This window comes from Ambystoma mexicanum, chromosome 4p, assembly GCF_040938575.1.
Source record: "Ambystoma mexicanum isolate Mex_15411 chromosome 4p, UKY_AmexF1_1, whole genome shotgun sequence".
Taxonomy (NCBI): domain Eukaryota; kingdom Metazoa; phylum Chordata; class Amphibia; order Caudata; family Ambystomatidae; genus Ambystoma; species Ambystoma mexicanum.
This window is the reverse complement of record NC_090927.1, coordinates 1,154,622,499-1,154,649,324: the sequence shown is the minus strand read 5'-3', so window position 1 is coordinate 1,154,649,324 and position 26,826 is coordinate 1,154,622,499. Positions and strand designations below refer to the sequence as shown.

Here is a 26,826-nt window from a genome sequence, read left to right as displayed (position 1 = left end):
CACTTTTGAAGTATCAAAACCAACTTTTTTGTCCGTTTTTTAATTTTTACACAGGGCCACTGCACATGACCATAGCCCCGCCTTTCTGAGCTCCGCCCGTCATCGCCCTTCAGTCCTTTTTTTTTCTGCACGGTCGGGGTCGGGCGCACTTGCATCGTAGGGAATTTTCTGTTTTTGCTCACTTGTCCTTCATCTTCCTGCTCCGCTTCCACGGTCTTCTTTTCCCCAGTCTTTGCCGGAGCGTTTGGGATTTGTGTCCTGTCCTTCGTGCGAACATCGTTTCACAAGGGCGGATTCCCATTCTCTGTCTGGAGTCCTTGGGCTCGGAACATTGGTGGGACTCTTGTTTCTAGTGCGACTCTCCGTCCAGGCACTCCAACATAGGCTTGTCAGATGGGAGAAGGTGTTCCATCAGCTTCCTCCTTCACATTTACAGCAGTTCAACGACGAAAAAAGCAAGTGTCTGGTAAGATCCTTCCTTTTTAGAGCACCCGGGCCAGGGGACTACTTCCTGGGGTCTTCTGGTTCTGGGAGGGGCCCAAGTGGCTCTGGTACCAGGGTTCTCCCTAAGGTGTTTTCCGAAAGGGATCCAACCTGGATTTGTGAGTTTTCTCCAAGGCCAGCTGTCAAGGGGCTGTCCAGACCAGATTTTCATCGTAGGTTCCCCATCTGGGGGCTAAGACTAAGCCCAACGTTTCTGGGGCTGTTTTGACTGGGGTTATTCCTGAGGTCTCCAAGTCTGGCACTAAACGTATCGAGCCAAGTCTCGAGGTTTCCTGTACTGTGACTAAAGGTATCCCGGTTAACCCTGAGGATCCTCGAATAGGGGCTATAATTAAAACAGACAAGATCGAGGGGCCTCATTTAGGGGCCCGGGCTACCGGGTGTGACACTAGGCCTTCCCACAAGCAATCTTGTGGTCGTATCAATCCTGCTGAGGGGGTAAAGGCCCAAAATATTCAAGCACCGGCCCTGTCGAGGTTCACTCACTGAGGGCTAATTCTTACACAGAATCGAAAGGGGCTCAAAAGCGCTCTAGATCTGCTAGTACCTGCTCTGCCGAGCTTCCCTGTCACATGGCTAAAATGGATAAAGCCCCTGAAACCCCGGTAGTGACAATGGCCTCACTGAAGCCTGTGACGCAAATCACTTCAGGCAGTGACAAAATGGATCAGCATGCACGGTCTGAGGCGGCCATTTTGACAAGCTCTTTCACACCAACTTTCTCAATGGCTGGTGCAAAGGGGCCTATTTTTGGGGCCAAGCAGCATTTTCCACGGAATGTGGATACTCTAAAACCTTTTCGCCCTCCCATGGATTGGCATGCATGGTTTCCGCAGCCACAGTCTTGCTTCCTCCTGCGTCTGCTCCCTTAGCTTATGTGGGTCCAGTTGGGAGGAGCGCCATCTTGGCAACCAGCCTCATTACATTCCTGGCGGTATGCCGCTCCAGAGTGGCATCTACCCACTCATTTGCCTAGACCACCTTCCTGAGGATGCGTTCTTTGGCAAACTCCAGGCCCTTATGCACTGTGACCCTATGAAGGCTTACTTTAAGGATGTATTCAAAGAAATGTATTCTAAGCCTCTCGAGCCGCAGTCTTCTCCTCCTACTCTTCACAGTTCAAGGCTGTTTTTGGAACTTCAAAAACGGTTTGAAAAATGCCTATCTAATCCTAAATCTAAAGATGGGAGAAAGCTACGACCATCAAATAATGACGCTGTCCTAGTGGTGTCTTGTTAAAATGAAAGGGCCTATGCTAGAGAACCTATTGCCAATCCTTACTTCCAAATACAAATAGTGTAGGAAACAATGTTATGTAAAAGAAAAGTGTTCAATAAATGATATGTCAGGATACTTAAGCTGTTGGCCTCTCTTCCCCACAGGACAAGGCGAGACACTCTAGCTTGGCAATATCTCTGGCACAAGGGTGCAGTTCAAACATTAGCATCAGGGCCTTCTGTACCCAAGTCTTTGGCTTTGAAAGGCTCTTATTTCAGAGGGCCTGATGTGAAAAAACAATAAGTTATTTTCCTCTCAGGATTTCACACTCTGTTTCTCAGGTGATTCACTATTCACCCCAGATCCCCCTCCGCCGGGCGCAGATCCGTTTCAACACAATGTTTAATCTGTCCCCCTTGCCGGGCTCTGACCAATTCTAATTTACTTTAACACAAAACTTGCTTTAACCAAAAGCTCTTAGCTGATCTCCCTGATTCGTGCTCGGACCAACTTCCTCTATTTTGTCATCAACTTTCTTTACTCTGTTAACTTCAGACTTTTGATTGTGCACAGGATTTTGCTTGACCAGTTGCAGCACCACTTCGATTCAATCTTTTGTCACTCTTTAGCTTTTGCCACCTCTCAGTTGGATACATTACATAGACCTTTGAATGAGCATGCACGCGGTGCCAGCCCACTCTAAGGTATCGCATCTTAGATCACTCATCTGTTGTCCAATTTTACTCGTGTTGGTTATCACATGCGCTTCATACACTGTTCGCTTCAGCGTTCACCATGTAGTATTGCTGCTTGCAACCTTGGCTTCAACACAGACTTGTATGGTATCGACCTCCCCAACTCAACGGCTGTGTTGATTTCACGTGTGCTTCTTTGTTGTAGGAGCCAAGGACAGTACCATGGCAGCAGGCGATTCGCCCCACCTTGGTTATCGATACGGGAGAGCCCTGTGTACCTCCGAAACGCAAAGCAGGATTTTTCAGCCTGATTTCCTGGTCTTGCGCTTTCTGTTTTTTGAGAAGTAACGGTTCCTTGGCAAAGGTCAACGGCACTTCCCTCTTTGCGATCCCCTTTGTTTTGCTGTTTTTTTGCCTCGTGTTATATTGCAATTTTGGAACTGCCTCTTCCTCTTTTGCTGTGCCTCACTCAGAGTGTGCTCTCATGCTCCGCCTTTTATCCGTGTAGGGAAGTGTAATGGAAATCGTTTGTGTGTGTGTGATGGTCAGTAATTGCCTAACCGATTGTCTTGATACATTTAGGTACACAACTCTGGTGTTAGTCTGTTTTCTCTCAGAGTGAGCTGTCCGTGAGAAAGTGTTTGTGTTGTGAAAGGAGGGAGGGAGTTGAGTTCCTAAGTATCCTATTTGGTAGGATGGGGTAAAGTTGTTACAGGGAAGGGGGTACCATGTCTCACCATCCGGTGTCCCACTCCCCGAAGACTCCTCACCCAGGTGATCCTCCCGCACTGGTCCACCCCCAGGAACTGAATCCAAAGGCGATGCCCGTGTCTTGGCCATCAGGATGACAGATCTCTGGGGACTAGCGGGTGAGTCACCTTCAGGTTTCTCACATGCCATTTGGTCTGAGCTCAGCACCACGTGGCAGTTATCACAGCGTTCCTCAGACTGCACGGATTTCATGTCTATCCTTATTTGGACGATTGGCTTCTGCAGAGTCCTTGTCCACGGGCTGTAACAGCCAATCTTCAGTCACTCCTCCAGCTCCTGTTCCAACTGGGGCTGTCAGTGAACTGGCAGAAATCGTCGACGACGGTTTTTTATTTTTGTTTTTTTTTCTAGGTTTCCATTGGGATACGGTCTGTGCCAGAGTTTTCCTAATGGAGGACCGAAAAGCAGATTTATCGGCCACATGCCTTCTTTTCCTGAACTGCTCCCCCATGTGGGCCTGGTGGTTCCAGACACACCTGGGCCTGATGGCTTCATGCCCCAACCTCTTGCGCAACTGGAAATGATGCACACAGCTAGTACTGTAGATCCAGATTCCAAAATGATTCCGATACCATCCTCCATGACAGTGTATCTTCAGTGGTGGTCAACCTCTAGCAACCTTTCAGGAGTCCTCCCACAGAATACTGTTACAACAGACTCCTCCCTCCTAGGGTGGGGAGTGACGTTGGGTCACCTCGAGGTGTACGATCTGTGGAGGCCCCCGGACAGAATGTCTCATATCAACCACCTAGAACTCCTTGCAGTCTTTGTGGCATTGAAAGCTTTGCAGCCTTCTATCATCAACAAAGTAGTGTGAAGTTGCACGGACAAATCTTTAGCTATGTTCTACATCAACAAGCAGGGGGGCACCAGGGCACCTCCTCTGGTGGATCTAGCTATCCAGATTTGGAATTGGGCAGTCCAGAACAATGTCTGGCTACAGGCCATGTACATTCCGGGTCAGATCAATGTTGCAGCAGATTGCCTGAGCCGAATGAAGAGTGGGAAATGAACAGCAATGTTCTTACCAAGCTTGTCCAGCAATGGGATTCTTCAACGGTGGACCTCTTTGCGACAGTAACCAACTGGAATCTACAACTCTATGCTTCCAGGGACGGTCTCTGAGCATCTTCCTTGGGGGATGCCCTTGCGATTCTTTGGGACAACATGATTGCTTATGCCTTCTCGCATTTGCCGTTGATTCATTAGTCGCTCTGAAGCTCAGGAGTGCCTCCAACTGCACTCTCCTCTTCATAGCTCCTTGGTGGCCAGCCAGGTTCTGGTTTTTGGAGCGCCAGCACCTATCAATGAGACTCTATCAGGTTGCAGCAGATTCCCGACATCCTCCACCAGAGCAATCACGAGGTGCGGCATCCATCCCCACAATTCTGTTGCTTGGTGGCTTGGTACCCGAGTTAAAGTCCCTAGCGCAGTTTAACCTTTCAGAGGATGATGTGCGCATAATCCAGGCGGCACGTAAGCCTTCTAAGAGGGCTTGGTACAAAAGTAAATGGCTTCGTTTTTGTCATTGGTGTCTAGCTAAATAGCTTGATCATCGACAGGCTTCTATTGACTGTGTCTTGTCTTATATCAGACCTTGCGGCCTCTAGCATACACGTCTTATCGTGCAGTACATATCTATCAGCCATTGCAGCTTATCTATCTACAGACAGTTGCTCCTTTTTGAATGGATTGTTTCCTCCAACGTATTCCTCATCTTTAACATGTAATGTCCAGCTTTGGTTGCTTCGGAATTTTTTTCGGCTGAGGGTGCCCTGCGTTAATGGCGTCGAGTCATTGTCCCTCAAAGGCCTCTGTTGAGGGTGACGTCATCAGTTTTTCTGCAAACGTGTTTGCTTTGTGAAACTTGACGCAGCTCATGCTTATGAAGTACTGCTATATTTGATTTATCGCCTATGTCTTCATCTTCTACCCAGACGACTCCTCGTTCCGGATTTTAAGAAATGCAAGGAGTAGGCTCGAAGATGTTGATTATGGATCTGCATCAGGTCTCTTTGATTCCTGGGCAAGGGCCACTAGACGGATACCTGCGTGAAATGTCAGAGCATGACAGGGAAGGGCTTGCGGGAACGACTGTGAAAGTTAAGGTAGGCAAGGTGTCCAAGCCCCGTAAATCCCGACCGGCTGGGCTTTCGAACGGGGCGACACTCCTCGTCGGAAGAAAGCCAAGCGATCATGGTCCGGTAGTGGTTCACGCCACTCTTCGTCCTCATCGAGGCATTTGAAGCGAAGGCACCGTCGGTCACCGCCTTTGTCGGGGGCTGACCCGAGAGGGTGACATGCACGTCCACAACGTTGACTCTGGCAGAGTGGGAAACTTTCCGGCAGGCGATGCTTAAGATTTTTCAGAAACTGGGCAAGGCTCCGTCCGTGCCTTCTATGGAAGCCGGCAAGGGGCGGTCTCTGCCTGATACTCGCGCGGCTTCGAGCCCGGCTTCACGGCGTAATCCACATCGAGAGCCCCCCGAGACAAGGTGTCGAGGGATCACTCAAGACGGAGAGAGAGGTCAAGATCTCCATTGTCGTCTAGACCTTTGAAGACTTTGAAGCCATCGGCGCCATCATTGGTGCCCATTGGGTCTTCAATGCCAGTCAAGCGTTCGGTGCCTTAGGCACCAGTGTCGACGCTGACGCAGTAGATGCCGGTGGGGCCTAGTTTACCGACTCAGTCCCCAGGTCCTGTTGATCCGAACAGGAAGGCTCTGGCTAAATCCAAGTCGATTCCTATGACACTTTCTAAGCCTCTGGGCTCCATGCCTGATTGTCCCCAGTCCTAAAAAAGGATTTTTTTTTTAGGAACCTCACTTCAATTTTTGAGGAACATTCAGATGGGGAGGATGCCCCCTTTGGGCTCCAGTAATAGGACTCATAATGTGCCGGAGTGCCTCGTTTCTAAGGAGAGAAGGATGCAGGACCTGTGTGACACTGCATAACACAAGTGGTATTGATGCCTCTCTGGAATTGGAGTTCGGCAATCCGGAACCTGGGGAGCATGCTGACTCTTCATATAGGCACCTTTATGTCTAAGGTGGTAGAGTACTTGGGCTGGTCCAGGCCTCCAGTGCATTATGATCAGGATGATCTTAAGGATATTTTGGACAAGGGTCCGCCCACGGATCCAGTGTTACCTTTTCATCTGGCTGTTCAAAAGAGGGTGGCCAGGAATTGTGAGACCCGGAAACCAATCCGGCGGCGGACAATTCTCTTACATGAAATTACCGCCCCTTCAGTAGCAACCCTGGCTATCTGTCCCAACACCCCACTCCCGAGAGTTTGGTGGGCCAGGCAGCTACGGCTACCTCGAAGCAGGCAGTGTTCCCTACCATCCATCCTGATAGGGACGATAAGCGTGTAGATGGATTGGCGCGGAAGGTATTTTCAGCGGGGAGTATGGGGTTGAAGTCAGCCAACTCCACCTGTGCGCTTGCAAAATATTCGTACACACTGTGCGAGTGCATCTCCATGACGTTGGATCACATTCCAAAAGGGAATGAGTGGTACAGCTATCTGGTTATTGTTAAGGACAACGTGTGCAAGTACCTCCAGTCTGGATTTGATTATGCAGATAGTATCAGCAGATGGCTACGAACACAGTAATACGCAGGTTTGAGTTGTTGCGGAAGTCCGGTTTTGCACCGGATGTGCAGGCTCGTCTTCTCAACATGCCATTTGACGACGGGTCTCCTCTTTTTGGCAGCAAGGCTGATGAGAGCCTTGAGAAGTTACAGACCTCCAAGGCGGCTGCCAAATCTGTAGGCGCCGCTGTTGGGCAACCTCAGCCTTTTCGTTCCAGCAGACAACCGTGGAGGGGTAGATCTTTTCGCTACTACTCCTCATTTGGAAGTGCGAGAGGAATGGCAAGTCAAAGAGGCCAGCGAAGGTTCCCTCACAGCGGACGAGGTAGAGGTGCCAAGTCTGCTCCAGCAGCAGCCTCTTTACCATCGGCCGCTGCAACAGCCGCTTCAAAACCGCTCTGAAGACTCAAGTCACAGTTCTCAAGTGGGGGCAGGCTGTCTCAGCATCTTGATGAATGGCGAGCCATTACTTCAGATGCGTGGGATTTGGAAACAATAGCCCACTGCTACTGCCTTCCCTTTCTAAGGAAGCCTCAGACCAATCCACCGGGGAAACACTCTTTGAGGATTCCGGATCCGCTCCTTGTGCAGGAGAGTTTAACCCTGCTAGAGAAAGGCGCTATAGAACCAGTGCCTGTGGCGGAGAGGAACAAGGGTTGATATTCCCCATATTTTTTGATTCCCAAAAAGGACTGGGGGACTGAGAACCATCTTGTACTTGAGATACTTGAACAAGATCCTTAGGAAATTCAAGATGGTCACTCCCACATCCTTCAGGCCTTGCTGTTGGCGGCTTGCACTAACAGTTTCGAGTTCTGCCATTGGGGTTGACCTCCGCTTTGAGGGTGTTCACCAAACTGATGGTGCTGGTGACGGCAGTGCATCTTAGGAGAGGGGGGATTCACATGTACCCCTACCTGGACAATTGGCTGATCAGGGCGCGTTCTCCCAAACATGCCTTGGATCATCTCAACGTTACCCGCCATTCCCTTCACAGACTGGGCCTCTCTCTCCATTTCAAGAAGTCCCAAATTACACCTTCCCAAAAGCTCCAGTAAATCAGAGCTGTCTTAAACACTTCCTTGGGAAAAGTGCTTGCCTCCCAAGGTGAGGGGCCAAGGCATTCTCCAGATGGTAATAAAATTCCAGAATGCCCAGAATCTTCCGGCCTTCGAGTTGTTGAAGTTGCTCGCCCTCATGGCATCCTGCATTTTTCTGGTGCTAGAGGCCCGCTTGCGAATGCAATCCCTTCAATGGGCCCTCCGATCGCAATGGTCCCAGTTCTCAGGACAAATGTTAGATCGCCTTCAGATTCCATCCAGAGTCTGACCGGATCTTCTGTGGTGGGCCTGCAAGGACAATGTTCGGAAAGGCGAACGCTTTTGGCAACTTTGGCCGGAGATCACTGTAGTGACGGATGCCTCACAAGGTGGGGAGCTCACGCCAATGAGTTGACTGTCGGCAGTCGTTGGTCTCCATCGGAGTCCAAGCTACACATGAATCTTTTGGAGCTGAGGGCGATCAGACTAGCGCTGAAGGCTTTTCTGCTGTCTGTATGGGGAAAGAATGTCCTGATAATGACGGACAATACGGTGGCCATGCACTACCTCATCAAGAGAGGAGGCGTAGGGTCACTACCACTGTACAGAGAGGCAATGCAGGTCTGGTATTGGGCTATTCAAGAAGGAATCTCCCTCTCTGCGGTTCACCTCGGCCGGGGAGGTGAACATGGCGGCGGACGTTCTGAGCAGGCAGAGCAGTCTCCCACAAGTGGAAACTACCTAAGGAAGTCCTTCAAGAGATCTTCCCCCCTTTTGGGGGAACCCCTCAAGTGGATCTGTTCGTGACCAGTGTCAACCGGAAGTGCGAACTGTACTGCTGAAGGGAGCTCTAGGACATGAATTTGTGGTGGATTGGGAATTCCCACTGCTGTACAAGTTTCCTCCAGTCCCCGTCATTCCTCAAGTTATTAAAAAGTTAAGGAGGTTCGTAAACGGCATGATCCTCATTGCCCTGGATTGGGCCAGGAGAACATGGTACCCAGACCTTCTGGATTTGTCCATCTGTCCTCCGATATGTCTTCCACAAAGGGAGAATCTTCTCTCAAAAGAGGAGGGTCGGCTTCTCCATCCAGAGGTCAACACTCTCAATCTTTACGCTTGATTTCTGAAAGGTTGTAGTACAAGGATTGAGACCTCCCGGATAACGTGGTGGAGGTGTTGCTTTTTGCAAGACGGCCATCAACAAAATCTCTGTATTGTTGGAATACATTTTGTGACTGGTTCAGAGACTAGAATGTTGATCCTTTTCATTGTACGACACCGGATGTTCCATCTTTTCTGCTTTCATTGGCGCACACAGGTCTTCTTCAGGTTGACATCATTAAGGGTTTCCTGGCAGCGCTTTCTATTTTTAAGCGCTCTTCAGAGGAATATTCCTATTTTAAGATCCCTCTGGTCACTCAGTTTCTAAAAGGGCTCACAAATGTGTTCCTGCTTTCTACATTTCAGGTTGCGATGTGGGACCTCAACCTGGTTTTAAAATTTCTGATAGTTGCTCCTTTTGAACCCTTGCACTCATGTCCATTGAGGTTGTTGACCTTTTAAAACTATATTGTTAATTGCTCTTACATCTGCAAGAAGAGTGAGCAAGTTGCAAGCGCTTTCGTCCAAGCCACCCTTTACTATATTCCACAAGGACAGGGATGTCTTGAGGGATAAACCCTCCTTCTTGCCTAAGGTGGTTTCAGATGTTCACCTATGAAGATGTAACGCTCACCTGATTCCCGCAGAGGCGCCGGTCTTGACTGGGTGAATGCCGTATCTTCAAAGGTGATGTGTAACACACGGTTGGCTCTTTGGGCTGGACCTCTGTGCACTGTATGTCTGACTTGAAGAGTAAGATGTCTGCAGATAGAAAATATGGGATTAATGAACTGGGGTTATTGGGTGCCTCTCTCCTCTTCCCTTTCTCTTCTCCTGTAGAACCCCAAAGGTTAACGCCCTCACCTTAGGTAAGTGAACGCCGAGCTCTCCATCTGCCTCGGGGCAGGGTGCCGTAACCAGTTTCTTCACTGGATAAGGGTGCAGGCCTCTTGACCTCAGGACTGCTGTCCGTCGTTAACTGCACGAAAGGTAAGTTCTGGGCACTTCAAACGTCTTAAAAGTCTTTTGTAATGATAGCTCTTGTTTTGCAGGGTTCCGGCGATGGCGGGCTGATGAGAGTTGAGGATCGAACCCGCGTGAGGAATAGAAGCGCCTGGAAGCACGGAAGTAAGCGCTTGTAGCCTGCTTCACGATGCGCACCAACTGTCCCTTTTATCTTGCAGGTACAAGTTCGGAGCTTTAGAGAAGCTGAAGGGTGCTGGAATACCCACTGGATTCGGCGTGGGAAGGAGTAATGGCACGTGAGTAATAAAGTTGCCCAATGTCTTTAAACGCACCTTCTTTTGTCTTTCAGATGTGGGATGCAGCGCCGAAGGCCTCCGGAGAGTGCGAAGAGTAGGTAAGCCTTTGTCTTTCAGATGCCGGAATGCAGCGCAAGGCGTTGGTGACAGCCGATGGACCAGGTAAGAGATGCGCTGCCACTGAAGACCGTAGTGCTAACCTGTTCTTTCTTTGTCTTTACAGGTGCTGCTGAAGACTGGATTCCAGGATGGTAAGCCTTTGCTCCCTTAGGCCCAGGATCAGAAGCAGAAGACACGATGAGCGTTCTGCTGCAGAGAATGCAGAATAACACAAAGCAAGATTCATCCATCGGGTGTGGTTTAAATAGCCCCCTGTAGTGCTTAGGTGTCTCCTTCCACAGCCACGCCTAGGTACGAAAAGAGTTCCTGCTTTCCAGAAGAGTTCCAGTGTTCTGAACCTAGGGAGTGGCTCCTGCCCCACCCAACAGGAAAAGTAGTCCCAAACAGAAGAGGATCAGGGGTTCAACTGGCAGGTAAGTAAGCAGCATGGTCTGCTGCAGGTAAGTCCACCCAAGCATTATGAGCCCGGCGCTTCCAGCGCTGGGACTGGGCATCTTTATGAGCCTGGTGCCACTGGCGCCAGGACAGGGTCCAAAAGGTCCCAATTGGGACTGGCTGGCACTCGGAACCGGGGTTATGGGTCTGCTTCCAAGGGAGTCGGGCAAGTCCTGATCTTTTGGAAGCAGAGATCATGACAGAAGATGAGAGAGTCTCATCTCTTGGGGATAAGGACGCGATTGGGAAGCACAGCCTCTTTAAACGCCAACAAAGTAGGCTGACTATAGGTCCTGACCTTTATGGGTCTATGCTCATGATTTAAACCATGTGTTCCTGTGAAACATCGACCCACCTTGATGGTTTAAGTACCGAGACGAACAAGCTCTCGGAATGCTACAAGTGACCGGGAAAAATACCGGAATAGCTGTAGTCAATGGAATGGACGCTACGGCAGGGCAGGGCCCTACTATATCTGGCCACCAGAAGCAAATGAAGGCGGATGGTTACCAGAGAGAATACTGCAGTGAGAAAGTGAGACTGAGACAGCAGTTGAGGTGGAAAAAGAAATTGAGAACCAGAGAAGAGATCGAAAACCGAGAGAACACCTGAAGGCAGGCCCGAGAAGCTAGAGCAAGAGACGTGGAGGGTGTGGTTCAAGGAATGCACAAGGACTTCTCCCAGGCCGACTGGGTGTGGGCCATGGAGAAAGGCGAAATGAAGAAGGGAATAGGCGTCCTGCATGGCGGCAGAATGCCAAATGCTACACAACTGAAAGCTGGTGGCCGGCGGGTGAGAAGCAAGCTGAACAAGAGGAGTGGCAGAACACTCTGGTTAACCACAAGTACATTGTTCGTAAAATGTAGGGAAAGCGACGTACCAGTCGGCCGAGAGTCTGCCCTATGGAGGAACGGCGACTGGGTTGTTGTGGCGTGATCTGTAGGGGGTGGATCAGGCGGTCCAAGAACTGCGCCGAAACAGCTAACCCTACCTTTTCGCACAGCTGCCTATACAGACCTGAACAGTATCCTGAGAGGTGGTGGCTGGACAATTGATACAAGGTGGGAAGGTCGAGCCCCTGGTCTGCCTCACGACAAGCAGCTGTACAGGGCTTGCAAAGCGAACCCCACGCCCTCCCCCATGAGAGGGGGGGGAAAGGCAATCGACCGTCACAAATACCCACCCTTAACCAGTGAAAACTCCTGACAGCAAGTACCAGCTAACAGGAATCCTAGGAGAGGGCCTAGGAAAACCTAAAAGAGCATCAGAGGACAGTAGTAACAGCAGGAGGGTATAAAGAACTGTTGGCTGAACACTCGCAACAATTCAGAACAGTAAAAAGCTATCCCTCACTTTGACCTTGACCGTTGTGATTTAAGTCTGTCTGTACTGATTTGGAAACGAGACAAACCTTGAACTGTATTCAAGGGGTTACCTTCTCGAGTACAGTCCCAAGAAACCGAAACCCATCAACGGGTCTTCGGGACAATCATCAATGAGAATAGAGTTTTGAGGATGGCAATCTTTGACTGAGACGTGGAGGTCCCCCTGACCGTAACCCAGAATCCTCTGGGGCTGGTCCATCGAGCCAAACCCAATCCTCTTCTGTCCTCAGTCTGTTACTCATTGCTGATTGGTCAACACCAGATCCTGCCAAGAGCCCCATCTTTTCAGCTCATGACCTTAACCTTCCCTTCCTCAAGATAAGGAAAAATAAAACCTAATTTTCTTCTCGCTTGAAAAGCGAGGAAAATGGAAAACCTGTTGAATGTAAACTATGGAGAAAACCGTAAACCAGTTTGTGATGCAGTTCCCAGTTTAGTTTCACAGGAGTGTGGTGCTGGAGAGTCGGGAGGGACTCCGGGGAACAGCTCCATCGTCCCAGTGGGGTGGATCGAGAATAGTGCAAAACCCAGAGATTGTGTAAATATCCAAATGGAAACCACAAACCTTTGTGATAGTTTATTTTTTGTTGGGTTACAGAGAAGCCAGAATTGTTCGGGAACTTTTGCTTTGAACAACCTGAGGGGCTTTTGGACGCTTTAGCTCCAGGAGAAGGGAGTCCTTCTGCTGGATTGCGAACAGTAGATGCACTTTATGGTGTTTTGTTGTACTGACGGGGATAGAGCCTTTGTGACCGGGTCGGTGCATTTTTGTTTTGACTCGCACAAACCTCTTGACGAGCAGTAGAGTTTTAGTTTAGGTAGGGATAGATAGGTTTGGTTTATCATTTTAATAAAAGACTATAGCAACCACTACTGCACCACTTGGTCAGTCTCTTCATTCCTTGTTGCCACAGTCCGTCGGTGGTCAAGATTTGTTTGAGCAAGTTCTTAGCAATTAGTATCTCGACATCTTTCATGGACTCGCCTTTTTTTCTGGTAAACCCCCTATGTGAAGGTTGTACCTCCCATTCTCTGTTTTCATACAAACCAATTCATCGCTCTTCTTTTATTTATCCATCCTCTGCTTAAACTCTGTTAATGATTATGCTATGTCAGATCGCAACACACAACTCCTCCAGATGTGATTTACATCCTTCCTCATTGCTTCTGTCTCCTCTTCACTGAGCTGGGTAGTCGCTCAGACTGTCATGGTTGCTTGCCAAATTTTGCAAAACTGCATTTCTGTGGATTAGTGATTTACTCCAAGGAATTAATAGCCTTTCAGTCCCTGAAAAGATGTTGATTAGAAGCCCTCCATCGGGGGCATTGGGGTCAAGGGACCAAGAGAGGGTGGGGGGAGGGGGTGATGTTGACCTCTGGTCCAAATGCTAGGTTTTTTTCTATGTCCTTATTCCTTTTCTGTTATGCGATCTTCACTCCTGTTCAGGGTAGTTTGCCCCTCTCATCAGTACTTCACTTGCAAATCTCCTTCAGCAGGGGGCCTCGTGCCCTTACACCAGCCAAAATTCTTCCTCAGCTACATTCAATGGCAAACTAATGTACTTATGCTCAACCTCCTTGGATGTAAAAGCTATGCTGAGGGGAGCTAAGGAGGACTGGGCGGCCCCTCTCGGACTTTGAAAGTGTGGCGTCTTCTCTGCCTCCACAGCTGTTGAGATATGTCTGCTCCTTGGAGTTTGAATTAAAGTGGTTGTCTGGTCCAGCGCGGCTCCACTTTAAATCCCCACATGGCCACACCTTGTCGCAACAATTAACAGGGACATCAGGGCACCACCAACCACAAAGGCAACTGCCCGGTACAGCTTTGGCACCCACTGTCATCCATGGCTCACGTTCTCATCAGGACTACTTCATTCAGTGAAGGAAGCTACTGTTCGGTGGCGAAACAGGGGTCCTGGGGGGAATGGCTCACTTCTTTGGCCCCAATTGGTCAGTCTGTCTCTCGGTCTCCTCCTTCCCCCCTGCTCGGTCCTCCGCTAGACCGAATGGCACTACTTCCTCTCCAGGGCTTGCTCCACGGGAAAACACAAAGCTGTCGTCTTTAGCACCTGGTGGTTTCTTCTTCTCATCCCACTTCAAAATCTGTGACTATGAGGTGTTAGTGCTCCCTCTATTTGCTCCTGGAATGGAGTTTCATAGCCAGGGGATGGACCTCTTCTAGAGCGCAATCTTCTTCTGTGCGTCCTCTAGGGGCCTCACATTACAGTGCTTTTAAGAAATGTTCCCATGGTGGATATTTGCCATGACCCTGGAGTAAATGGACAAGTGGAACAAGCTTTCTGTAACAATTTGTTCAGTAATCTGGTGGACCCCTAAGGGTGTGTTTTCTGGTTGCCATGGTGGGGTATTTCCATGCATTGCTATCTGTCATGCCGACCTATCCTTTGGGTTCTAGCTTTTTGTACTATGTGTATGTACAATAGTGAAGATACAGCAGCGTTCCTAATCGTGGGTATCTTTGGTCCACATTTGCACTTGTCACTAGTCATTGGCAAGAGATACTTCAAGAAAGTAAGACATTGTTTCTGTGCATGTAAAATACTGCCGAGATAAGTATGTTTTAAGCCTAGCTGATAGCTTTCAACTTGAATTTCGTAGCTCTGGGTATGGGTACAAATGTAAAGTTGCAAGCTACTAACCAGGCAAAAATCTATCCCCTTTCCCCTTATTCTCCAGACATACAGCACACCATTTCATACAAGCCAAGGGCCAACTATCCCTAGCCTGTGGCTTCTGGCAAGAGCACATTTTGTGCCCTGATCCTGGGTATCGTAGCATTATTCCTAAACCACCCAGTCCCAATCATGGCAGTTGGAATGATTCCATTACTCGCATGTGTGTTTAAAAAAAAAAAAAAAAAAAAATATATATATATATTGATGAACTGAGGCCTAACGAAGACTAGTTCATTATGGGGCTCTATAAGAAGGGTGCCTTTACTTAAAGGTATCCACGATCCACTGTGACTATATATTTGTCTATTTCTTTGTCATTTTCGTTGTGCTGAAACATATAAAAGCATGTAAAAATAGTCTAATTGGTCCTACTTTAAATTCTCTCTATCTCTAATGTTATTTTATTGACAGTATATTTATAATTTTCCAATTATAAGTAATTCTTAATCACTGTGTGGAGGGTCCCACTCCTGTGCAGAGATAGTCTGCTTTGATTTCAAGTAACTTTACCTTTGTCAGAATGAAAGAGGGAGCTTCACCTTGTAATTTCATCTATCGCTGGCACTTCAGCAAATTTTGGGTGGTAAATTGAGCAACTCGAGCAAGTATAGCGGGAGGCAAAAGAGGGGTGGAATCTTGTGATTTGTGTAAAGTGAATACATCTGATGAGTATTTTTATAGCAAGTTCAGTCATTAACTTTTTGAAATGTTGATGTAGTTTGTTGTGCCAATAATGAACTTGAATCCAAACATCTGTGGTAGAAAGTAGCAAATTACTACGTAGACATAAAGAGACAAATGCACACAACACATTTCTAACCAGCCAAGAGTTAATCATCACTAATCAATGTCTAGTGGAAAGCACACATTTGGATGGCTATAAAAATGAAACACTTCATATATCATGCATTTGCCATAACCACAATATTTCTGTTCTTTAAGAAGTTTAGATTGAGTCAAATTTAATCATGGAAATGTGTGGCTAATCCCCAAAAAAATGACTGAACAGTTTATGAAATAGATGATTTGTTACACCTGTTGTAAACTGGTATGAGTGCCTCGATACCTGTGCGCATTAAGTATGACTTGCATTGGATAACAGAGGCAACAGGCTGTCAATGCCAAGTGGATTCTTGGGGATGGCTGAAGTTGATTCTTAAAACCGTTCAATAACCAAATGTGGTATGAGTTTTAGTGGAAAGCTGATGCGTGTCAGAAGTTCCTCTTGAATGAGAGTTGATAAAATATTATGGATAGTGTTTTGTGTAAATGTTACTTGATTTCTAGTTCCACCTTAAGAATAGTTGTAGGATCTTATATCTCGGAGACTTCGCTTACATAAAAATGTTTTACAAAAATGCACAGTGCATTGACATTACTTCACATATCTCTCTAGCAACACATATGTTTCCAGAGCAAAAATCATGGTCCAATAGCCAAGCTGCCAACCGGAAGAGCTGTTTTTTTAATTTTCAACTTGCCTAACCATGTTAGATACTGGGCAAATAAGATTCAACTCTGTTACTCATTTTCATTATTTACCACAATTGGCAGCTCATGAAAGCATTCATGCTGTTTAGACTTTTATTCTTCAGTTTTGATGGAAGGAATGGAAACTTTTAATTTGTTTACGGTCAATTATATTGTGCATAATGTTAGACTCCCAAGTTCTAAGATCCGGTCCAGAGTTTGAACCCATGTTGCATGGCATCTTCTTGTCAAAGCAAATGTGTTGCCTCTGAGCTACCCTCCAGACCACTCGTTGAATAATCATACTGATTTATGACTTTTTATGGAAAAAATTAGTTATTTGCTGCAATTGAACATATGTAATTATTTATTCTCTATTTGGGATCTTTCATAATTTTAAACCGTGTGGACTAGAATGGCATGCAGTTTCTCTAGTAGAAGTTGGGAGAATAATTGGAGAATTGAAGCAGATTTATGAACACTCACAATGATTTACCTCTTTAGGATGCCCAAATGAAGACGATAGGTTTGTGGACCAGCAGAGCCACACTACCAGCTTTGCCTCTAGGTCCCCTGCTACTAAAGTGGTTTGCTTTTTCATTGCAAAGTCAGAATGCGGACTGGAAGCCATCACAAGATTGACATCCTGAAAGTTGATGCCCAGCTTTTAGGATTGCCATTGGTCACGTGTACTTGTTTTGATGCCCTCCCCTATTTTTATTCTCTAAATGTTTGTGTTCTTGCCTTCTGATATCCAATGTATGCAAAGTTTTCACGGCTTGATGAGTTAAGTTAGCAAGATGTATCAATATGTTTATTCACTGATTTATGTGTTAATCCAATGTACATTTTGGTAATGAAAAGTAGGAAAAGAGATTATCCATACATTGTCCCTCCCTACGGGTGTAATGATCAGCGGTAAACCTTAGGTGTTGCAAACTACTAACCAGACATAAAAACTCACTCACCCCATGCACACCATTTCTCACTAGCCAAGAGTGTATTACCCACTAATGGAGAGTACCAATTTTGAGGCCCGGTAATGGTCACATGAAGAGTTTTTCTAGGAAATGCTTTAAATATGAACTACATTTGTGGATACTAGCGCAGGCCTTACCTCTGATTGAACTGAATTAAGATCCAAGGTGTGAGCTGATCTCCATCAGTGCCCTGTGTAGACATAAGTAATTATTTTATTATGAAAAGTCTGGTTAAGTTTCTTCCTGTATGCTGTGATTTGCTGGAAGATTAGAGAAGACTGCTGAAGGCCAACTTGTCTTAGTTGCACTATTATAGTAAAAATTGAAGTTTCCTGATAAATTAAAATCCTTCCGAAGGCATCAAATGAAGAGCCTCTTTCTTTTTAAGATGACACGTGACTGCTTTCTTGACTCATTCAAGGTTGCTGTACAATCTGTTTTCAATGGTTAATGTCCAAACTGTAGGACTGGATTCCAAGCATACATGTTAGTATTGAAAGATATTGCAACCTAACCTAAAGATTATGTCCCATCTAGATTGGTAGCCTGTGATGAGAAACATTTGATAAGCCAAGACTGCTCTTTCCTGAAGGGTCTCCTTGGGGTGTATGCTGTCGACATTTTGGGCCAAATGCAGATCAACCACTAACCGTATTATCAGAGGGAGTAGTTTTGATTTAGCTCCTCTCTGCTTTCAAATGTATCACATTGTTGTCCTATTGTATGTTTTGAATAAGGATTCATTTGCCAGTCATCTAGGTAGAGAGTACATCCGAGCTAGATTTACTGCTCAAGCATGCTCAACCTTGCTTAAATGCGAGGTCTTTTCTGATGCAGACCAAGAATCTTACAGCACTCCCAGCCTTTTGCAGCCATTCCGCTGAAACAATGGCCACTAGCATTATTTGACAAAAGAACATTAACCTTATTGCCAAGGTCTTTATCTAACATTGCTCCCGATTTATTTTGAAAAGCGGAATGTATAAATTTTATATATTTTTTTTTTTCTAAAAACATCTTTTCTTCTCTTAAGGTACCGGTAAATTACTAGAGGAAAAATGGGTAGATCCAACTCAAGATCACATTCCTCAAGATCGAAGTCCAGATCTCGCTCCAGTTCTAGATCTAGGTCAAGGTCACATTCCAGAAAAAAGAGATACAGGTAAATGCACATTTTGGTATTCATTTAGTACAATTCTATTTTGCTTTTGGTTTTGCGTTTTCACTTTTAAGACCGTCTTTGCGCTTGATTGCGTTCTTGCTGTAAAAACATGGGCTGGGACATGTAAGGCAACTTCGCCCTATACCATTACTGGCATCCAGTCAAGGACGTACACATTTCTGTAAAACATACTTTCTTTTCTTCATTTCTAATTCTTGAAACCCCCTCCCCCCCCCCCCCCCCCCCCCAGTTTTGACATGATGAAGTAGTCCTTGTGGGCTCCTGTAATAGAAATCACATGAAGTGGGTGATGCAGAAACACCACAACCATCATTCTGGATTAGTTATGATGACTTATGGCAGGCTGAGCAAAAATTTGAATTTGGAGCACTCTGACATTTATCGGTCGGGTATCCGGTCAACCCCCATCTCCTTCTTTTTTTTTTTTTTTTTTTTAACCAAATATCCTACATGGCGCCATCCACCATTTTGCCCTACAGGGGCATATCTGTGCACTATTCCAACCAACGCCCCTACTTATGCATTCCAAGACCACTCACTACATCCACATCAAATAGGCATAACCACCTTCAAGTCAAACCTCTTTAGGCACCTCCCCGACACATGCAATTGCCCATCCCAATCGAAATAAGTGTATCCCCATTCGCCATTAAAATCATAATATAGATTTTTTTCTCTGTCCCTTTATCCTATGACCTAGCTATTTCAAAAGTATTCCCTCAGTGTTGCTTGGGGATTATCCTGCCTTTCCAAATTCTAATATGGATGAGCAATTGAGCCACTCTTCAGAAGGAGCAGCATGGTAAAAAGGCACAGTAAAGACATTAAATATACACAATAGGTTTATCAAAATATGTCTATTTAATAGTTGTGGAATGAAGAGAACTAGAATTTTACAGATAAATAATTATATTTTTCGAATACTATTTCAGAAAGGTTATTCGACACAGTTGCAAAACATTCTAAAAGTCTTGCAATGTCCAACAGGACCTTTGCAGAGACCCCCAGGCCACATCCCCTCAGTGATTTCCCTTTAGAAGAAAGCCAAACTGATTGACTGAGCGGTTCACACGGCTTTTCAATTACCAAGTGGGATCATCTCACTGGAACAGCTAGAAGAAGATCGAGAAGACGATGACTATACACCCCAGTGAAGTCTGGTCACTGGAGACTAGACACCTCAACACGACCTGAAGATTTCAGAGTGGAGCTCTGAAGTCTGCTGCTGGAAGAGTAACTGATCAAGGAGATGGCTCGCAGTCTGTAAAGAAGCTTACCTTTTCCAGATGTTCTTCGACCACCCAATAATTTCCTCTGTATTCTGTATTTATGTATATAGAAACTTTTCTTCTTAACAATTGTACAAAGCTATGTTTTCTTTGCAAAAACGAGAGAGGCATATCTTGTTCAACCTCCATGGGCGTTCAGGGCAGAACACAGGAATGCAGAGAGTAGCTCTTTCTTCAAGCATAGACCATAACCAGAGATCTTTGGATCTTACTAATGTTTAGCAAGCCATACAGGCTTTGGATCCGTCCAGCTCTTATTTAATTACCCCGCAACTTAGTTCATATCTCAAAGTAGATGAAAATGATTTTTTTTTTTAAATTCTCTTCATTGAATTTTTCAACAACTTTAACAATCCCCATAACTTCCCCCTCCCCCGCTGCTGTTCCAAAGTCTCCATAGCTCCCTGTCACCACAAAGTGTCTAGTCGGGGTTATTCCAGGTCCAGAAGTAACGTTGCGGGTGCCACGCGATCCTGAAATTGTCTCTGAGAAAGGAAAGAACCTCACCACACTCGCCCGCAAATTTTTGTATTGTTTCGTTCATTGCATAGGAGGCCCATTCCATCGCTACTATCTCCCAGACTTTACGCAGCCAGTCTTGAAACATTGGTATGTTCGAGCTCTTCCATCTCTGGGCTATGATTGTCATTGCTGCCAGAGTGAGCATCACGCTCGCTCTTTCCCTGCCCCTCGAACCCGCCGGCCCTTCTGCTGGCCTCAAGCCTAATAGTGACCATTCCGGGGGTATGCCTCCCTCTGTCCCAAACACTTGTTCCATCGCCTGCTTGATGTCTCCCCAGAACGGGACTATTTTTGGGCATCGCCACCAAATATGTTCCGCAGTGCCCTCCTGGCCGCATCCCCTCCAGCAAGTTCGCGACGAGTCCGGGTAGATCCTGGGCAGCCGAACCGGGGTATAGTGCCACCCATATAATATCTTATACCAGGCCTCCCGGGTTTGTGAGGCTCTCGCTAGTTTGGGGATCTTCCTCCATAGATTTTCCCACTATGTCTTCTCTATTTCCCTGCCCAGAATTTTTTCCCACCTTCCCATGTATGCCCATTGCGGCCTTGGGTAGCCTCATCCAAGATCTTATAAAGCTGCGAGATGAGGCCTTTCGAGCCGTCGTTGGCCATCAGGAATTTCTCAAAAAGGGTCAGTGATCTAGTGGCCGACTCCTTATTTAGGGGGTATAGAAGCCAGTGTCGACGCTGTGAGTATCTCAGCCGTTCACCTTCCCCCAATGCGAAATCCCTTTTACAATCTACAAAAGAACTGATCTCCCCTCTTATAAACATGTCACGCATCCAACGGCATCCTCCCTCCCGCCAGTTCCGGAATGCCCCTCTTTCCAACCCCGGGGTAAAGTTTTTATTATTGAAGATGGGGGGTGAAGGCGGACGGGTAGGCTGTAATTTCCTTCCATTGGACCAGTCTGTCCCAATTATCTGCAACTAGTTTGGTGATCAAGTTAAGGTACATATGGCCTGGACGGTGCTGTCTGGGTAGCCACAGAACCCCCCCCCCCCAGTTCGTGTCGTGTGACCGCTCTGTCCATCTGGACCCAGTGTTTTCCTTCCCCCTCCCACAGCCATTCCCTAATCACCCTTAGTTGGGCAGCTTCGTAATATTGACAGAAGTTGGGAAGAGCTAGTCCCCCACCCTTTTCTCGGGGCCATAAGTTGCATCCTACTCACCCTTGCCCTTTTTCCCCCTCCCATATAAACTCGTTTGTTATCACCTGAAGCTCCTTGAAGAAGCTGGCCGGGACTGCTTGAGGGATAGCTTGGAAGAGGTAGAGCAGCCTCGGCAGGGTAACCATTTTAAGTGCCTCTAGCCTCCCCAACCAGGAGATCCGCAAGTTCCGCCACTTAAGGAGGTCTTTCTTAATTCTTTGCAGGAGTGGGGGGTAGTTTGCTGCATACCATCCACATATAGCCGGAGTGAGTCTAACCCCCAGGTACGTAATTCCCCCCGGTCGCCAGGCAAAGAGCGTTGTCCTCCTTAACTCCTTCCCCTCTTTCCTTGCCAATGTCGAGTCCATCAATTCAGACTTGTGCATGTTAATGCGTAGTCCGGATGCTTCCCCAAAGTCTTCTAGTAGTAGCCTGGATTGCGTACTCGACTCTATGGGATTGGTCAGGGCAAGCAACATGTCGTCCGCAAAGGCCATCACCTTGTGCTGCCTGCCCCCAAACGGTATTCCCTGTATTCCTTCAGATTCCCGAATTGCCTGCAGGAGGGGCTCCAAGTAAACTGCATATAGCAGGGGTGAAAGGGGACATCCCTGTTTTGTACCTCTTTGGAGTTGGAATGATCTAGTTAAGGCCCCATTAACCACCACCCTCGCTCGCGGGCCCTCATAGTTCGCCTTGACCGTCTGTAAATAAGTGCCTCCTAACCCCATTTTTTCCATGGTTTTGAAAAGGAAGGACCACTCCACCCGGTCAAACGCTTTTTCAGCGTCTAACGACAGAAGTGCTGCCGGTGTACACGTCTTTTCCGCCTTTTCCACCAGATGGGCCACCCTTCTAATATTATACGCTGTCTGCCTCCCCTTCACGAATCCCGCCTGATCCTGATGGATGAAATCCGGGAGGAGCCCCTCGAGCCTATTCGCCAAGATCTTAGTGTAGATTTTTGCGTCTACGTTAATGAGCGCTATTGGCCTATAGGAGGATCTTTCAAGGGGGTCCTTGACCTCCTTCAGAATCAGAGAGATCTTAGCTTCTTTCATGGACGGGGTGATTTGCCCACTACCTTAAAAAAAAAAAAAAAGAATTGAAAAGGTAGGTCAAGTATGGAACCAGCACTCCCGCAAAGGTCTTATAAAAGGAGGCAGTGTACCCATCAGGGCCAGGGGCCTTACCTGCGGGCAGCTTCCGAATAACCCCCCTCACCTCCTCCTCAGTTATCTTTTGTTGTAAACCAATCTGGGCGTCCCCCTCAATTTTACGCAGGTTAACCCTTTCCAGGAATTTCTCTTGGGTTTGGCCGCAGGCGTACTGTGAAGCATACAAGGTCTCGTAAAATTCGTCCATGGCCTCTTGGATATCTTCTATTCGAGTGACCCTTTCCCCCCTATCTGAGTTTAGAGCCGTGATTGTGTTTCTAGAGGCAGCTCCCCGAAGGAGGCGAGCCAGCAGGGCGTCCGCCTTATTCCCTCTTGCATAAAATGTTTGCCTCACAAAAAGCAAGGCCCCCTCCACTTTTTTGGTCCGAAGGATCCCCAATTGTCCTACGGCCCTCCTGTAGTCCTTCTGGTTAATCCTGTTGGGGTTTGCCGCTACCCTGCCTCTCGCTTCCTCAACTTCTGCTTCTAGCCGGGACTCCAAGGCCTGTAGCTGTTTCTGTCTCTGTGCCTTAACTGCTATAATTTCCCCCCTCAATGCGGCCTTAAATGCGTCCCATCTTATGTCTTCACCCGTGTCTCCTCTCTTGTTGTTATCGAAGAATTCTCTCATCTTGCCCTTTATCTCCTCTCTTACCACAGGGCCCCTCAGCAGGTGTTCCGGGTATTTCCAACCCCACAGCCCCCTCCTCCTCTTTCCCAGTTCCAGATGCATCGACAATATTTGACCTTAGCCACCAGATTGGCCGAGATCCAGATGTAGTCAATTCTGGACTGGGTCCAATGAACTTCAGAAAGGAATGTGTAGCCCTCCTCGTCCCTCTTCAATTCCCTCCAGACATCCCTCAACCCTACGCTCTCCACTTTGCCCCGGAGTTCCGCCGTGGCTAATGCCCCTCCCCCACGGCTTTTAGTCCCACCTGACCTGTCTTTAACGTTGTTCCAAGCTATATTCAGGTCCCCCATTATGATTATCTGGCCTCTTGCCCAGTCACCTATTTTCCCCACATGAGATCGCAGAGGAAGGAGTCCTGCCCTGTGTTGGGCGCATAAATCGCCCCTATTGTATACATCTCCTCCGCAATTGTGCCTTTTACCACAACAAACCTACCCTCCTTGTCCCTTAGGGTGTCCTCCAAGCGGAAGTTCACCGTGCCCCAGATGGCCAGCGCCACCCGCACCCCCCCCCCCCCCCCGGATTTCGTGGGACCAGACGCCTGAAACACCTGATCAAACCCTCTCAGCCTTCAGCAACTCTGGTCCTTGCGAAGCAGATGTGTCTCTTGTAATCCCAGAAAGTCCGGTTTTCCCTGCTTCGTAAATTGCTCCAGCTTTTTCCTTTTCAGCGGGGTATTTAGGCCCCTAACATTATGTGTTACCCACTTGAATTGTAATTGGACACTTGTCCCCGCCGTTCAAGAACCCCCAACAGCTCCCCACTCCCACTCATTTGCCCCATGTCTGTTACCCGAGTGCGTGGATCACTTCTAGTTCGCCCCTCGTGCAACACCTGAGGATCCCCCCCCCATACCCCTCCCAAACCCTAATGACCTTAAAACTTGGTCCACCCGCCTCCCTCCCCCAACACCCCCCCGCCCCCCCAGGCTTCCTCGCCCTTGGTGATCCCATGATGTTTGCTCTTAGCACCCTCACCCCTACTTGTAAGCAAAACAGCCTTTGTGTCCACCACCCCCTGAGATTATTCAAGTACCCGATTTAGTTCTCCTCTGGTCCAGCTCACTCCACCGCCGCTGGCTCTGCATCAGCTCCCTTCCCGGGGGGCCTCCGCCGCACGGGCCTTTTCCTTTTCCCCTCTCCGACCAGTGACCATTCCCATGGCCTGGTTCGGACACCCTTCCTGCCTCCGAGGAGCCGCTCAGGCCCGCCACCCTCGATTCCCCAAACAGTTCTTGATCCAGTTCAAGTTGTAGTAGGTCCGCTCCTTCCTGCATCGTGGTTATCCGCTTCTGAGAACCAGCCCAGTCGAAGACAAGTCCAAAAGGGAAGGTCCACTTATATCTAATCCCCTTTTTCTTTAAGCTTCAGGGTGAGGGGGCTCCATTGTCGGCTCTTGAGCAAGGTACAGCTGGTGAGATCCTGGTACAGTTCAATACGTTGGTCGTTAAAGGATATCGGCTCTTTTTGTCTAGCTGCCCTGAGTACTGCCTCTTTTTGAGCATATCTTGTAAACGCTGCTAACACGTCCCGCGGCCTAGACTTCGGGTTCCTATTGAGGAAGCCCACTCTGTGAACCCTGCCCAATCCGATCAGGTGAAGACTCGCCCAGTAGCTCCGCAAAAATTCCTTGAACCGTTTCCTTCAGGTCCCTATCTTGCACCGTCTCCGGCAGGAGCTTCAACCTGATGTTGATCTGCCGAGACCTGTTTTCCATGTCTTCCATTCTTATTTCAAAGTTCCGCATTGCTGTGTCGAGCCTCTCGATAGCTTCACTGTTCTCCGTGGCCCCTCTGCCTATCTCCTGCAGGCCTTTTTCTACTATGTCCGTTCTCTCCTCTAGTTGACCCACTTCCTGCTTGGTTTCGGCCAGCGCCTGGTTGATGTCAGTCCTCATTAATTGAAATTGCTCTTGAAATGTTTTCCCCAAAGATGCTTGAAATGAAAGCCGCTCCCGTGCAGGTCCTGGCATGAGATCTGAGTGGACGCTTCCAGGGTCTCGGCATGTTCCTGCTCCATAGTTCCCCCCCCCCCACCCCCCTCTCTCCCCTGTGTGGCCCTGCGTTCCTCCGCTGCGTCCTTGCTTGCCCAGAGGGCCATGATGGGGCCTGAGGCGCCCGGCTGCGACTGGCCGCTCTTTTTGGCCTTGCCCTTGTTTTTAGCCGCCATACTTGTGGCTCGAGGGTCGGGGGGGGTCCCCTTTGGTCCTGCCCGTGCCTCCCCAGGGAGTCACTTCTGACCGGGTCAGAGTTCCTTGCCTCGCTGTTCCTGACCAGGACTGAATCCCCAGCCTTGCAGTCCTTAACGTTCCCTTGGGGCCTGTAGGGGTTGTGTGTAGTAGGGCAGTTCCTCCGTGAGGCCGCAACGCCAGCCCAGCGCAAATCTCACCTGGGCCCCACTTCCCTCGCCGCTCACCTCATTGCTCTGGTCGTATCCACTCGCCGCCCGGGGCCGTACTCCGCTTCACGGGCCGGGGTTCCTGCCCGGAGCTAGCCACCGCTCTAAAGGACTTGCGCGGGCCCCTCTGCGTGCGCCTGGCCCCCGCGGACCTCCGATCCGAGGCTCCGCCGCCGGGCCGTTAACAGTTCCTCTGGTGTGTCCTAAAGGTACCTCCTTTCCTGGGGTCTCCTCCTCCTCCCCGGCTCAGCCAGCCGCGCCGACCCGATGGACGGCGGGAGAGCCCGCAGTGCGGCCAAGAGCACGTCCGCTTCCCCGAGGCCGCTCCACCCTGTCCGTTCCCCGGCGCGAGGACAGGGACGGGGGCTGCGATCTCGTCTCGCCTGGAGCGCCCCCTCTCCTGCCCTGCCCAGTAGGCCTGATGCATCTCCTTTCGTCCGGTTATTTCCCTTTCTCCTGCTGGGTGATAATAGCAGCTACGGGTGGTCGAAGGTACGGGGGGCGCCGGCCGCTGTTTTCCTGAGTTCCTCAGCTCATAAGGGGTGGTGGAACCGCTTAAGTGAGTCGGAGGTTCTGGAGCGCCGTCGACACAAGTCTACCTGGTGTCGGTGGCCATCTTGGAAAACTGAAAATGAATTTGATAAAGGGAATTCTTCCCTCTGGGTTCTGGTTGGTTGAGGGGGGAGGTGGTTCTATTCTTGATTCTCTCCTGATACTAACACAAGGCTATTGTGACTAGATTCCTCAACGTTTTGAACTTAAACTCCACTTTCTGATGGAGCAATGCAAGATGGTCCACTGCAGATTCTCAGGCCCTCCCGAAGGGCACTGGCTCTGAGCACTGGGTGTATGCATATATACACATGCCAATCTGACCACCTTATTGCAAGTTCCAACGTTTGGGCACTTTCACTTTCTGATACCAATTAAAGGGTCTCCTTAACTCTTATGTGAGAAACTGGAGGGTATTCTCTCAGTAAGACCTTGAGAATCTCTTATTCAGGTGGCCAGGACATGGCCATCGCTGTTGGATCCAGTTCCTGGGGGGCCTGACCAGTGGGGGAGGATCAACTGGGTAAGGGAACCCGGGGGGTTATGCTTGAGGGAATACCTCAGGTGAGACGTGGTACCATCACGGGGAGGATGGTGAGCGG

The 26,826-nt window shown here is 48.4% G+C and overlaps 1 protein-coding gene across 2 annotated transcripts in view; it reads left to right on the top strand.

Annotated features, from left to right (window-relative positions):
- The window catches only part of BCLAF1 (BCL2 associated transcription factor 1), an 850,362-nt gene that overhangs the window by 81,239 nt on the left and 742,297 nt on the right, over positions 1–26,826 (top strand). For both annotated transcript variants that reach the window (XM_069606756.1, XM_069606757.1), the window contains exon 2: positions 18,310–18,438. In XM_069606756.1, the coding sequence (XP_069462857.1) occupies positions 18,335–18,438 (104 nt within the window). In that variant the 5' untranslated portion in view covers positions 18,310–18,334. The remainder of the gene's footprint in view (positions 1–18,309; positions 18,439–26,826) is intronic.